This window comes from Haliaeetus albicilla, chromosome 13, assembly GCF_947461875.1.
Source record: "Haliaeetus albicilla chromosome 13, bHalAlb1.1, whole genome shotgun sequence".
Lineage (NCBI taxonomy): Eukaryota > Metazoa > Chordata > Aves > Accipitriformes > Accipitridae > Haliaeetus > Haliaeetus albicilla.
Genome location: NC_091495.1, coordinates 34,234,492 through 34,247,965, shown reverse-complemented (window position 1 = coordinate 34,247,965; position 13,474 = coordinate 34,234,492). Strand labels below are relative to the sequence as shown.

At 46.1% G+C, this 13,474-nt stretch overlaps 1 protein-coding gene across 2 annotated transcripts in view; it reads left to right on the top strand.

Moving 5' to 3' along the window:
* The first annotated feature begins 2,502 nt into the window (after positions 1 to 2,502).
* Positions 2,503 to 13,474, top strand: part of ABCB10 (ATP binding cassette subfamily B member 10) — a 31,914-nt gene continuing 20,942 nt past the window's right edge. Inside the window, exon 1 of one of the 2 annotated variants that reach the window (XM_069800763.1) lies at positions 2,503 to 3,607. In XM_069800763.1, the coding sequence (XP_069656864.1) occupies positions 3,004 to 3,607 (604 nt within the window). In that variant the 5' untranslated portion in view covers positions 2,503 to 3,003. Of the gene's footprint in view, positions 3,841 to 13,474 lie in introns of both variants that reach the window. The other variant, XM_069800764.1, reaches the window with a different exon arrangement.

Below are 13,474 nucleotides of genomic sequence, written 5' to 3'. Positions count from 1 at the left end.
CGTTCCACTAGCGCAAATATTTCATGACCACTTGGGATGACTCTATAACCATCGGTGAGTTTGGGGGTGGTTGTGGTTTTTTACGTTATTTTTTTTTCCTCAGAAGCAAAGCCTAAAAAATGGAATGTAAAGCTCTGCTGCATGTAAACTTCCCGTCACCTTTGCCAGTCAGATCTCCTTGTCCTGGAGGAGGCAGGGGGTGCTTGGCTTTCTCTTTTCTTTTTAAATTATTTATCCATAGTTATTTATCACTTCTCCAAAGTCTCTTGAGAAAAAATCCTGTGTTCTCCAACAGCTCTCATCCTGCAGCCAGCGCAGGAAACACCCAAGTGCAGAGAACCCACCTTCCTGAAGCACTGTTTATGTCCATATGGATTGTTTTATTGCGAGCGCGTGGTGCTGCTTTACCTGCAAAATTTTGTCAGGAGATCACCTCACGCATCTTGGTGACATCTACATAAGAGGATGCCAGAGCCCCACCCTGGGCGCCTTGCTGCTCGAGCTGCGTGCGCTGCCCTGGCTCGTGTGGACTGTGCACCTGGTGATGGGAACTGCATGCTTCAACAAGGTTTAATTTCACGATGGAGATGTTTCATTTGCCTTCAAATGGCACTGCAAGAGAACATGTATTGTGGGATTTCAGTGCTCTGTGTTGCTTTTGTACTGCTTGCTTCACTTGATGCAAAGGCTTTTGCCCTGCAGTGCCCGGTTGTTTCTCCTTGCAGATGCAGAACAGGCTAGAAAACTATAACCAAATATAAATTTAGCATTTGCAGTTTAATGTACATGTAACCCCATCAGCTTTCATACACCCAGATAACCTGGGGACAGCACAGGCTGGGTAGGACAGCCCACAGCAGCTGAAGCTTTCCTGGAAGACGTAAACTCACATCTCTGCAAACTTTCCTGAGCGTGCCCTTCTTGCGGTGCTTGCACCTGCCTCCCTTTCTCCTGTATCCTCCCCTGCATTCACCAGCTTTCCCTCCCCACACCTTCCAGCACCCCACAGGGGAAGGGGGCCCGGGCTGTGGCAGGTTTGGCAGGAGCCCCGCTATTTCCCCCAGGCCGAAGGTTTGCTCTCTGTCCAGCGGCCCAGACTCCCAATTCATCCCCAGGCCCTGGAGATGTGGGGTGGTCAGCCTGGGGCTGGCGTGATATCCCTGCAGCCACAGGGAATGGCGCTGGCCCCCCCTGGGGAGCACTATGGCACTTTGTGAGGCTCCTCACAGGCCACAACAGGCTCAACTAACCCATCCCTCCTATTAAAACTATCTTATTTTATTGGGTCTTTCCCCCTTTTACAGACTATCCCACACAGCTTTGCTCCAAAAAGCTCTTTTGCTCAGGAAAGGCGGGTTTGGTGGGTCCAAGGCCGCGTAAGGGCGCTGACCGGGCCCTCTGCCTCACCCGCGGGAAGCGGCAACGCGCTCCTGCTCCTGCCAAAGGAGGAGCGAATTAACCAAAAGCAGCGAAACCGCCCTAAAACCGGGGACGGGGGGGAGTTCAGGTCAAGATGCCCCCTCCGCCCCCTCACGGGGCGGCTCCGCGCAGGCCGAGGCCGAGATCTCCCCCCCTCGGGCCGCGCCGGGCGGGCCCAGGGCGGCTCGGCCCGGCACGGCCCGGAGAAGCTCCGCCCCGTCCCGCCAGTCTCGCTCCTCGCCCGAGGGATCGATTGGTTGAGCCTCTATTTCGAGTGCACCTCGGGGAAGCGGCGAGCGCCAGAAACGTCCCCCAGGTGTTCTCCGCGGAGGAAGAGGCGTGAAAAATCGCCTCACGCTCCGCCTGGCGCGGGAGCCGGGAGGTGGCCCGCCCCCTGGCGGGCCGCCGCGGCGCAGGGCGCTGAGGGGAAGGCGCGGCGGCCCGGCCTTAACGGCAACGTTGGGCGAAGCGTTAATTAAAAGCGAGGCGTTGGTCGGCGGGAGCCAGCGAAGCCTCTCCTCTGGCACCCGTGGAGTGGGTAGGGGTGAGCTCCCACACGGGCACCGCTCCCAGAGGCCTCGGTGTGGAGTGGGGGTCGGCGATGGCCTAAACACCTGCTGGCGGGCCTACGGCTGACACTGGTCCCCTGTGTGTCACCCCGCGCTTCGGCAGCCGAAAGCTGGCCGTGGTGCTCCGCTGTTGCGGGGCTTTGTTCGTTTTGGTTCTGTGAGGTGCCCCAGGTGCTGGAAAATGAAGACGGGATTTGGTTTAAATGTACAGTTCCGCCTCGCAGGCTCAAAGGACGGCATGGTAAAGGGCAGGGAGGTCGGGTGTGAGGAAGGAGGAAAACCAAACATTTTGGGTGAGGCTGCCGCGCTGCTGCCTTCGCAGCGTGGGTCTCAAAACGTTTCAGCCGTCACCTGAGGGCTGTGAGGAAGGTTTACGCTGATTTACTCAAATATCAAGGGGAACAGCTCTGGCAAGGTGGTGGTTTTCCCAGGATGAGGCTCCATCCCTCAGCACGCTCGCTGGGTGTGCTAACCCCTCAATTTCCCTAAATACTGGGAACTTGGCTATATCATTTGTGGTAGCGAAAGGCTGTATTTGTGTTTTTTCCTGCTCTTTTCACACAATTTTACCCCTTGGCAGACTTTAAAGCGTGGTTGTTCAAACAGTGCTCTAGCAAACCAAACCTCACAAGCTGACGTTAACTAATTCACAATGAAGCTTGAGTCAAAATTTTAAAAGTAAAGTGTAGGTATCCCTATACCGGGCTCCCCAGAGGGGAAAACAGGACACCGGGGTCAGTTCCCTGCTCTGGCTTCCAGTACTGCACAGCCACAGGAAAGCTGCATCTCTGGTGACTCAGTTTCCTTGTCTTAAATCAGGGTTAGAGGCAGCAGATTCTTTGGAAGACGGCTTGTACCCCGAGCAGTAATACATGAAGAAAATGGTAACAAGGAAGGGCTGTTTGTATGGATCCTGTGGGCTCCAGTCTGGGCACGGAGTCAGGCACATGGTGTCTCTGAAAGGCAGCTCTGCCCTGGCTGGAGATTTTTTCTTGTCCAGACCAAGACCAAACCCATGGACAGAGGCAGGACGCGCGGTGGACACAGGCCAACAGGGCCTGATGGCCAGCCGGAGATGGCCTCCCCCGGCGTGACCTGCACAGGCCTGGGCGGGAGGCAGAGGGGAAGGGGGCAGAGTCCCCGCTTCCTTCTCCCGGGGTCGGCGTGCCTCAGCCCCCGGCCCCCTCCCGGCCGGGCCTCTGCTGTCACCGGGCAGGCCGGGACGGACTCGGACGCCATTTCGGCAGGCCCCGGCCCCGGCCCCATCCCCTCCCCGGGCCCGGGCGCTGGTCTGGTGGCCGGGAGGAGGCCGACAACCGCAGCCTTATCAGCGCTCTGCAGGCCGGCTGGGCCCCGGGCCGCCGCGGGTCCCCGGTTGCCGGCCCATGGGCGGCGGCGGCGGCGGCTCGGAGGCGCCTCCTCCTCCTCCTGCCGCAAGACCCGCGCGGCGGGGACCGGCAGCAGCAGCAGCAGCTCCGCCGCACCGGCCGCATGGCGGGCTACCCGCCGCGCCTGCCCTGGCTGCTGCCGCTGCTGCGGCGGGCGGCGCCGCCCCCGCCCTGGGCTCGGGCCGCCGGCGGCACCGCCGGCCTCCGCGCCCCGCCGCGCCCGGCCAGCAGGTGCGGGACGTCCCCCCCTCTCCCGCCGCCGCCGCCGCCGCTGCTGCCGTCAGGCCGCCGCCGCCGCCTCCTCCTCCTCCCGCCCGCGGCGGCGAGCAGCGCCCCGCGCTCGCTGAGCGCCTCCGGGGGCGCGGAAGGGCCGCCGCCGCCGCGGGGGGCTGCGGGCGGCCCGCCGCGCTTCGAGGCTGGGAGGCTGCTGGCCCTGGCCCACCCCGAGCGCTGGAGACTGACAGGTACCGGCCGCGGCCCGGGGCCGCCGCGCCGGGGGCCGCCCTGGGGCTTTGTCCGAGCGGGGAGGGGGCGGCGGGGCGCCGCGGCCGCGCTGGGCTCCCCTCGCCCCCGTCCCCGCCCGGGAGGGTCTCCCGGGGCCGAGGTAAGCGGCCTGAGCGGGGGTCCTGCCCCGCCGCCCAACCGCCTGGGGGAAGGGGGGGGGGCGGCCTGGAGCGGCCCGGGGCCGGGGTGAAGGCGGAGGAGGTCGTGTTCCCTCCCGAACCGGAGCCATCTGGTAGCATCGGAGCACGACGTGGAGTCTTCGAGCGTTTGGATGCCTGTAAAAAGCTACAAACGTGCATTCTGTCCCCCGCTCCTCCTCCTCTTGCCACCTCTTAATTTGTCGTTGTTTTGAAGGGAAGGCAAAAGTTTGGGAAGTTAGAGGACTCTCCCATTTTGCTAGTAGCGTGGGTTAATGCCTCTGTGCTGTTCAACGCTGGCTTCACAAGCAGCCTGCAATGAACTCAGGCCTGAGACTATATGGAACAAAGTAAAAGTGGGAATCCTGAGCTTTTAAAAAAAAAATAAATTGGAGTTCTGTCTCCCAAGAATTTCTTGCCTAACACTTTTGTAAGATGTTTTGAAAACGATTGATTTATTTTTTTTTTTTTTAGCATCTATATGGTGAAGTCAAACACCACGTTGTATAAATTGTGCCCTTAAGGTGGTATCGTCTACAAAGAGTAGAAACAAACTTTTCTTGATGTCGCTTCTTGTGGGGATAACAGTTGCTAGTAAGAAAACACTGTCAAATTACTACGCGGTTTGTTTTTTTTAAAACCACCTTTATGAGTGGACAGCACATGTGCTATCATGGCAGTGTGAGGCCTGTAGGCCTTTGCAAAAACTTAGATAGTTCCCATGGAGTGAGTAAATGGTGTTCCAGAGATCAGAGGTGAAGTAGGTAGGCTTACATGAAGAGGTGGTTTTGAGAAATAGGAGATACTTTGTACAAGACTTTATTCACAGTGGATAGTTACAGAGCTTCCATGTTGGCATTACGTAGCCAAAATAATTTGGATCCAAATGACTTCTTGTGAGAAATTAGAATTATTTCTATGTTGTGAACACCTGTTTTATGCAGCTAATACCACTGTCTTGGGTGTGCAGAACAAAAGTGAGGGGAAATTGATGGGACAGGGCTGGATGGAGGGGGGAAAAGGTACAATGTTCAGTAAGGTTTCAGTCTTGCTCAGGATTATTGTTCTTCACTGGCTTATGGACTAAAAAGTAAAAAGCCCTTTGCCAGTAACTAACGTTCAATCTATTCAGATTTTGGTGAAGAAGTGAGTATCTGATCAGATAGATTACCTTCTGATTTTATGGCGAAGTTCTTTGCTTTTCCCATTGAAGTTGAAACAAATAAATAAATTGGTTATTTTAAAGATGGCTTTTAGGAGCCAAAGGCTCCTAACTAACTATGAGCTTAATTTAGTTCCCTTTAATGGGCACTTGGCTGTCAAATTGTTTATCACAGGCAGGGTACCGTATACTTGGTTGTAACTATGTTTCAAAATAGGGCTAAGTATCCTTAATCTGTGCAGTCTGCTCATGGTTTTTTCTAAGTAAGTCGACTATCATGGTTACTAAAAATCAGCTACATGCAGTTTTGTCTTTTGAGATAACGAAATGGCCTGAATTGAAGTTTAAAAAACCCACAACACAACAACTTGATGATATCAAATCATGAGGATGGAAAAAATATGCAAATGTAATAACTGCTTTTCAATCTTCTGTTGGTCTTGGTTCTGTGAATTTACATGAAATTTTTCTTCTTTATTGACATCCTACTTAAGGGAGAACTTGTGTTGTTAAGTTGTAATTAAGTGGGAAGATGGAAAAGCTAACAAGGAAAATACTTTGGGTCATTATAGAGTGCAGGAATAACAAATGTGGGTAAAATGCCTTGTAGGTGGTTGTAGGGAAATCACATCTACCCATTGTGTCTAAAATATGTTAAAATATGTTGTGTTTTGTTCCTGTTGCATCTTCGTACTGAGAAACTAGTCCTTAAAAACTCAGTATCTCTGTTTTCCCTGCATTCAAAGACGGAGGAAGGTTAATGGTTTCACTGTATGAAACAATGAACCAAGGGTCAAACATTTAATATCCTCTTCAAGTTCATGTAACCGGTAAAACAAATGCTGTGGGATCTCTTCAGAGGCTTACAGGTGCTGTTTCATTCTGCGAGAAAGTTGAGCTCTTCCAGATCTTTTGCATTGGTAGTAGTTGGTAACATAGGTGTATAGCATTACCGCTGTGAAGTAAGTGATATGTGCCTTTTCTGTGATTCCACGTGGCACAGGTCGTGATATTCTGCTCATTGCAGTTGTACCTTGAAATTCAAGGTCACAGAAGGTGAAGTAGTTGCAGTGATGACAGTGGAGGCCTGGGGAGCAGAGGAGGTTGAGCGAGACTAGGTTCACCCATCTTGGTGTGGTGGGGAAATGGTGTCAGCTGAGGAGGTACAGGTACAGAGGTGAAGGTGACCTGCTCCTGTTGTGTCTGACACCAAAAGGGACAGTCACATCTTGTTTTACGCAGGGCCTCTTCACCATCTGCTGGCTCAGGAAAAAGCAGTTTGCTCTGGCCAGGAGTTCCAGCACCTCCAGCATGCAGCACCCCTTGCAATACTCTCCTTGCAGAAGGAGGTTCTAAGCCTCCAGAGCCTCTTAGGAATGAAAATAAATGTACCAAATATCATACTGCCCCCCCCCCCCCCAAAAAAAAAAAATCAGTTTAATATGTTCCATGTTTCATGTCCAGTTACTTCTAGAGCTGGGTAGAGTTGCGAATATATTGTGAACAGGACATATGTGTTAAATTTTGTTGTTCTTACTTAAAGTGGTAAAAAGCTGGCTAAATGCTATGATGGGAATTCACTGTTAGTGGCCACAATTTTGTGTAGTTTGTAATTAGGAGTTTGTAAATTCTGTAATACCTCCCAGGTTTAACAAAGGAGAGGAGTAATTTTCATGAATTCTTTGGCTGATCCTGTGCAGTCAGATCAGGTAAACCTGTGTCTTCAGTTCAATTCCATTCCCAGGGAAGAGGACAGGGCCATTGTTGAAATTATTAAATCCTGCTGTGTGTGCGAGGCTACAAAAATGCCTTTTCAAAATGATCCTTTTTATTTTGTCCAGCCTCCTTGTTTTTCCCTGTGAGAATCTGTCTGTTGCACTTTATCCAAACCACACTCAAAGGAAACAATAGTTCTATTGAATTGTAAAGTAAGCACAAGGAACTCTGAAATTTTTAATCCAATAGCAAAGTGTGCCCTTTTCCTGTATAACACTTCCTGCACACTGAGTAAGAAGGCTTGTTTTGTACACAGGTCTTCTCTAGAGATGTGCAAGAAGTGTTATTTCAGTAGTTTTAGAATTTTGGGCATAATTTCTAATAGCTGTTTTCCTATAGGTTAAAATTTGCCGTTAAATCAGAAGTGCACTGCCTTATTCGTAATCTGATTTTTCTATGCTTTAAAGTTATACCAAGTGATGCACTTTCTCATCCTTGAACAAGAAAGACTGGATTGCTGTAGAATTATCTTTTGTAGTTTCTAATAAGGACTAAACGTCTATAAAAACAATTCTTAAAGAAATGCATTTAAAAAAAATCAAAATGTTGTACCTAAGACTACCTGAATTTTTTAGATGTATTCTTTGTAATGGAGTTCAGAAACGATTTTAATAATTCATTTGATTGGGGATGATTGGGGTAGTGAACAACTTAATTTTTTTGTGCAAGATGCAGCTAGAAATGTAGAATGCATCAGCTGTGAGTATTGCTACTAGAAAGTCATGCTTTCGGTTATTTGTACTTGTACAAGCTGACATTTCTTATGTCAAGTACTTGAGTAGGAGTATCTTTGAAAACTTCAGTTATGTTAGGAAATTAAATTGGGCAAATACTATGTATTTAGTTTGTAGTAACATTTAAATGACTTAATTTTTAAACTTTTGCTCTGTAGGATGAGTCTGAACATCATCAGGCAAGCCACACACTGTTAAGGATATGCTTTTCCCACCTCCATTTAAAAGTTTATTAAAGTCAGACAAGTCGCATCTCTCTGAAAAATCAGTTTTCATACACCCATTCCAACCTTGACAGTGAGTCAAATTAACTGTAGTGTGCACAATGGGAAGGAAGCCAGTGGGAGCAGAGGCAGGGCTCACAAGCACTAGAATACCCTTCTCTTTGGAACCTGGATTGAACCCCAGTCTTGTAAATCTTGCTGTTCTTGTGCTGTCACCCTGTAGCTGGGAAATTCCTGGCCAAAATTTGGGTTCACCTCTCAACTCCACATACGTGGCCACTGTTTTTTGCTACTGTATTTAGTTACTGTGAAGTGGTTCTGATCATCTGAAAGCAACTCAACAACCACACTTAACTTGAATTTTCTGAAGGCAATTCTTGTGGTTTTAAGATCATAATTCTTACATGTGTGGTATATACAAGGGTAACTTACTCATTGTTTTCTCATGTGCAGTGTGCCTTTTGTAGAAATGAAATAGGCTACACGTTTTTTTGTTGTTTCCCCCTTAGTTTTTCTTCTGATTTTTGTCAATGTTTGGTATGAAACTCACAAAAGGTCCAAGCAACCTTCTAGCTTTATCACAAAAAGTTTGCTTTTCTGTGGCTAGCTGGTGACAGTTCCTTATTTTAAATTGGTGGTGAACTGTTAATGAAACTGCTTATGTAAGACATTGCAGAAATGGTAGCTGCTGACCACTGTGATCCGTTAGGTGCTTACAACTTAATTTCTCTGCGGAATGTTTTTGCTGCATTATTTGTGTAAATTGTGAAGATAGAAGGAATCATAGCTAGATTGGTCTGACATAAAGACTGTATTCTACACAAAATAGAGATGAACAAGTTAAATGCTTTAATTTTAAATGCACGGTAAAAAAAAAAAGAAGCTACACTCTCTCCTGCAAACCTAGAGTTATTTTATTACTTTCTAACATTTGGTGATTAGAAACAGCTGATTTTTATGGGTGAGGAAAATCAATATAATGAGAAAATACAATAGACATTTTAAAATACTTTGTCTTTGAAAGGAATTCTGGTTTCTAAATATCTTCAACTGAATTCTAGGAGAGCACAATTGATGGTTTATGCTATTTTAACATGTTGTCATAAAACACAGAAATTACTAGGATTTTCTTACTTTTCTGAGTAAGCCCTATACTTCTGCTGTATCTGAACTACAGACTGGTGCATTGTCCTGAAACAGTAGTCCAGGGAAGCTGTTGAAAACATTCAGAGGATTCTAGCCTGGCTATATGAGCCATCCTTTTATTGTGGGTTTTTGCAGGATAGTAAGCTTTTAGAAATAAAAATTATAGCATTCCCCTTCCCCCCACCCTGAACTGCTTTTACATTTTGGGTGTGGGTGATGAGTTCTCCAAATGGCAAAAAAAAAAAAAAAGTGAAAAAGAAAAATTTCAATGGGTTCTTAAACAGGCCTGTTTGCGGCGAGCTGGTTTTGGGTGTCTTAAAAAGACTAGCTTGTGGTACTGTTCGTATTGATAATAACAATTTGTAAAATAGAGATACCATCTTTCCTAAGAGAAAGTGAAGATACTTGCTTACAGTCAGAGTCAAGCCTCCATCTTTGCTTTCAAGCAGAGGTTTTGCACAGCTCTGTGTAGGCCTTCCGTCAGGCGTGTGCCTTGCTACCTCTTCCTCCTTCTCTCCTGTGCAAAGTGGCAGTCTTCTTTGCTCTTCCCTTTCTTGGGCTTCCTCAAATCACTGTTTTCTGCTCTGCCTGGAAGGGCACTTATTAAATATCCTCTCTGAAAGCTCTTCTGACAAACCCTCTATAGCCTACTCTGTAAAGGCTCCTTGATATTTTGTTTGCTCTATAGCAAAGGACTCCTGGCAGGTCTGTCCTGTTTGATCACAGGAGCCTCACTGAGGAGCTACCGAGGGTGATCTCTGTCAATCCTGAGCACCTCATCATTCAAAGAGCAGGCTTTCTTCAAGGTGATGGACTTCTGTAAGTTGCATCGTGTAAATGTTCTGAGCATGAGAGATGTCACCAGTCGATACTCTGGAGCTCGCTCCTGTGCTGGTATCTCGCTGTGCCCTCCAGACCCTGGACACTAGTCTTGTTCTTGAGATATTATCTCAAAGGTATTGTTTGTCTCTCTTGTTTAATTCTGTCCCACGGCCGTTTTCTGCAACTGTTAATTTCTCCAAACTGTTGTATAATCCTGGTCAGTCAGATGACCCACAGTATGCCAGCCTTTTCATGAGCTGTCTTGAAGATATTTTCAGTAAGTTGTGCAACTGTATTATTATTGTACCAAAGAAAACAGTTTGAAAACCTGAACTGCTTTTTCATGCTTAAAAAAAATAACAAAAGAAAAAGCACCACAGATTCAATAACCACATCAGACTGTCTATAGAATACTCCTATAAACATTTTCTAAAAACTGTGATCATCACTGGAGATAGTAACTTGCAAGATTCAGTATATTGACAATACCTGCAAATTAAGACGACTCCACTCAAAAAGCTAGCAGCTTTCCAGAATGCACCAGGAATGCAGTATACAACCATGCCATCAGACACAAACTGTATTTTTCTCCTGAGCACAGTATTACAGTTGTTCTTAATAATGTAAGGAGGACGATTCTAAAAGGTTCTTCTTGCATAATAATAGGTGCAGTCCAGATATCGTGTATGAATTTAAGATGGAAAGAAAACCACACCAGTCATACCTAACATAGAACTATACAGAACATCCTTAAGTGCTTACAGTGTACTCTGGAAGAAGATTCTCTCTTGAAATAAATATTTGCAGAACTGTCGCTTTGCAGGGTTGATACCAGTCCTTCAACCTCCCGATATTAATCCAAAACAAATTCCTTGTGAGCCAGGGTTCACCTAATGGAAATGGACTTTACCTAACCAATAAATATAAAATTTATCAGTGCATCTTTCTCCCACAAAAGAACAACTGAAAAGCCCTATACCTGTGCATGCATATGATAGAATGCAGTAGACTTTATTCATCACTCCAAATGCTCTTGTGGAAATTCTGTGTGAAGCTAAAAAAGCCACTGTGTATTAGAATAAAACTACACAGATAACTGGTAAAGGACAGGCATTCTTGGTTACCGGTAGAAGGGTACTTCTCACAAATCCAAAGCTTGTTTTGTGACCTGCCAGCCCTGATCTTCAAATGAAACTGGTAAAATACTTACAAGATTCTGGGAGGTAGCATTCATAACCTTACTGAATAGTAAAAACTATGCTGTGTTACCATGCACTGCCAAACATCATCATTACCTTATTTTTCTGTCCTTCATCCTTCATTGGCTTGAATGATCTTAATTCATCTGAGGTCAAATTTTTATGTATTTGTGTTTAAAATAGCCCTTCCCCCAACAGGCTTGCAAGCAGGTTTTTTTTGCTTTGAACACTTCCACATACTGTACTGGGTGAGAAGTACGCTCTGGTAAGAACCAGCAAAATTAGAAATTTTCACTCACGTGGTGGTGTTCTCGCATGTAGAAAATTGGTTTATGACTCTCTGGAGTCACTTAGTCCATGTTCTGAAGAGAGGTTTCCAATAGCTCTGCCAATTACTGCTTGTAAACGTCCTGGTTTATCAGTTGGTAACCAATTCCTTGCACCTGGATACATCTACTATGAAATGAAGTTGCAGATCTGCTGTCAGGAAACAAGCCCACATTAGCCTTAGCAGAGAGCATGTTGATTTTAATAGTGATAAAGACATCACTTTGTCTGTGCAGCGATCTGGATTTCTGTGCAGGCAGACAAGCAAATTGTTTGCCTAAAGTTTCCACGAGGACTGCTCAGCTGCTGCTGCAGCCAGCTTGCCTTGTCTTTGCTTCTGTTGCCACTTTGATGTAGCCCTGTTTTTTTAAGTTCCACTTTATTTTCATCTCATAGCCTACAAAACAGATCTACTCTAAAAAATAAAGCTTCCAAAATATACTCTTTTGTTTGACATAGTTTTCTGGGTAACAGAGTAAGCTATGTGAAACTAATACTATAAAGTTTACTCTGACCTTTTTTTCTGTCAGTAACAGCCTTCAGTGTCACTGAAATGTCTTCATATCTGGTTACTGAACACCTCATACTCCTCCCTTTAGCCAGTTATCACAATGACAGCTCTTCTTTGAATGAGGAGATAGAACAAGTATTTGCTGATTCCTATTTCTTCAATTAGTCAACAGTTTAAAAAAAAAAAAAAAAAGAGAGCAACAGCTTGGCTTCTGTGCTATTTCCTAGTTGTTCTGGTATAATCAAAGTGAGAGTTTCAATTAGGGAACCTTGTTTTGCATGTGATTTGTGATTAAATTAATAAAGACAGGTATATTGCTTAAGGGGAAAATTAAGTGACATCTGGATGATATAAGCTTTCATCTTCAGGACTGCATTGTTCCAATATATTATTGACACTTTGTCAAATGTTTAAGTAGTTTAGTAGTCTTCAGTTTGGTTTATGTACTAGTATTTGCTTTTAGTTCAGTTAAGGCTGTTGGAAGTAATTACAGTGAAACCCATGAAGAAGAGCTGAAGGTAAATCCACACCAGGAAGGCTGTACCACTAAACAGAGACGTAAGGGATTTTTAGCCATACAGTCCTCTTCCTTCAGTGAACATTTATATATGCAGTTCATATGTCCAGTTCCATCCATAACTGAGAAATTGTCTGGATTAGTGGAGGGTGAGCTGCTGTGCAGCACTGTGCTTATAAGCAATGTTTTGATCATCTCCAGCTGCCTCACAGACCAGCTTTTCCTGAAAGGAGATGACCTGGCTTTTGTTGGATTTTTTCCCTGCTGCTTCACAGCTTGAATACATCGGTGCAGCCAGCCTGTTAATAAGGTCACTCATTCTTACAAAGTTTCAGCTAGTAAATAATATGCTTATGAGATGTGTTGATGGCATCAGAAAGCAGGATGGCAGCAGAAAGTCTCTCCCTTTCTGTTCTGGCTTCTTATGGTTTCTATAGCTTCAAGTTAAGGACGCGAGTCCTTTATCTTTCATATGCTTGCTGGCCTGAGTGTAACATAACGGAAAGATCACGAAGAAATCTTGACAGGCTGCAGGTTGGATGCAACAGCAAGGATAAAGCTTGTTTGGGCAGTGTGTGGAGCTCTCCCAGGACTGCTCTGGGGCACTTCAATGAAGGTGCAGAGAAGTGTTTGCTTCAGGTGGTGGCAGGTATGCATTTTTTTGTACCCCGAATAAATGCACAGCTGTATTTACACTTCACGTAAAAACTGAAAGCTTTCCACTTGTGTGTGGAGGTGGTAAAAGGTATCAAACCGTCTGTGACAGATGTTAGAAATATTGTTTATAGCCACGCGCTGCTGGGAGGCTCTCTGCTGTCTGCATCACAGAAGTGATACTAAAACTCAGACAACTTCAGGATTTTCAGTACAGTGTCTTTTTGCCTTTAAAGACATTATCTGCTAGTAGTTTTGTAGCAATCCTATGAATGGTTGCTTTAAGTGTGGGGTTGGCTGTTGGAAGATTATACTGTATAAATGGCATTGTTTGTTGTGGTTCGGTGGTTCTCATATCAAGTTTGTTCAGTTTTCATTTAAGATG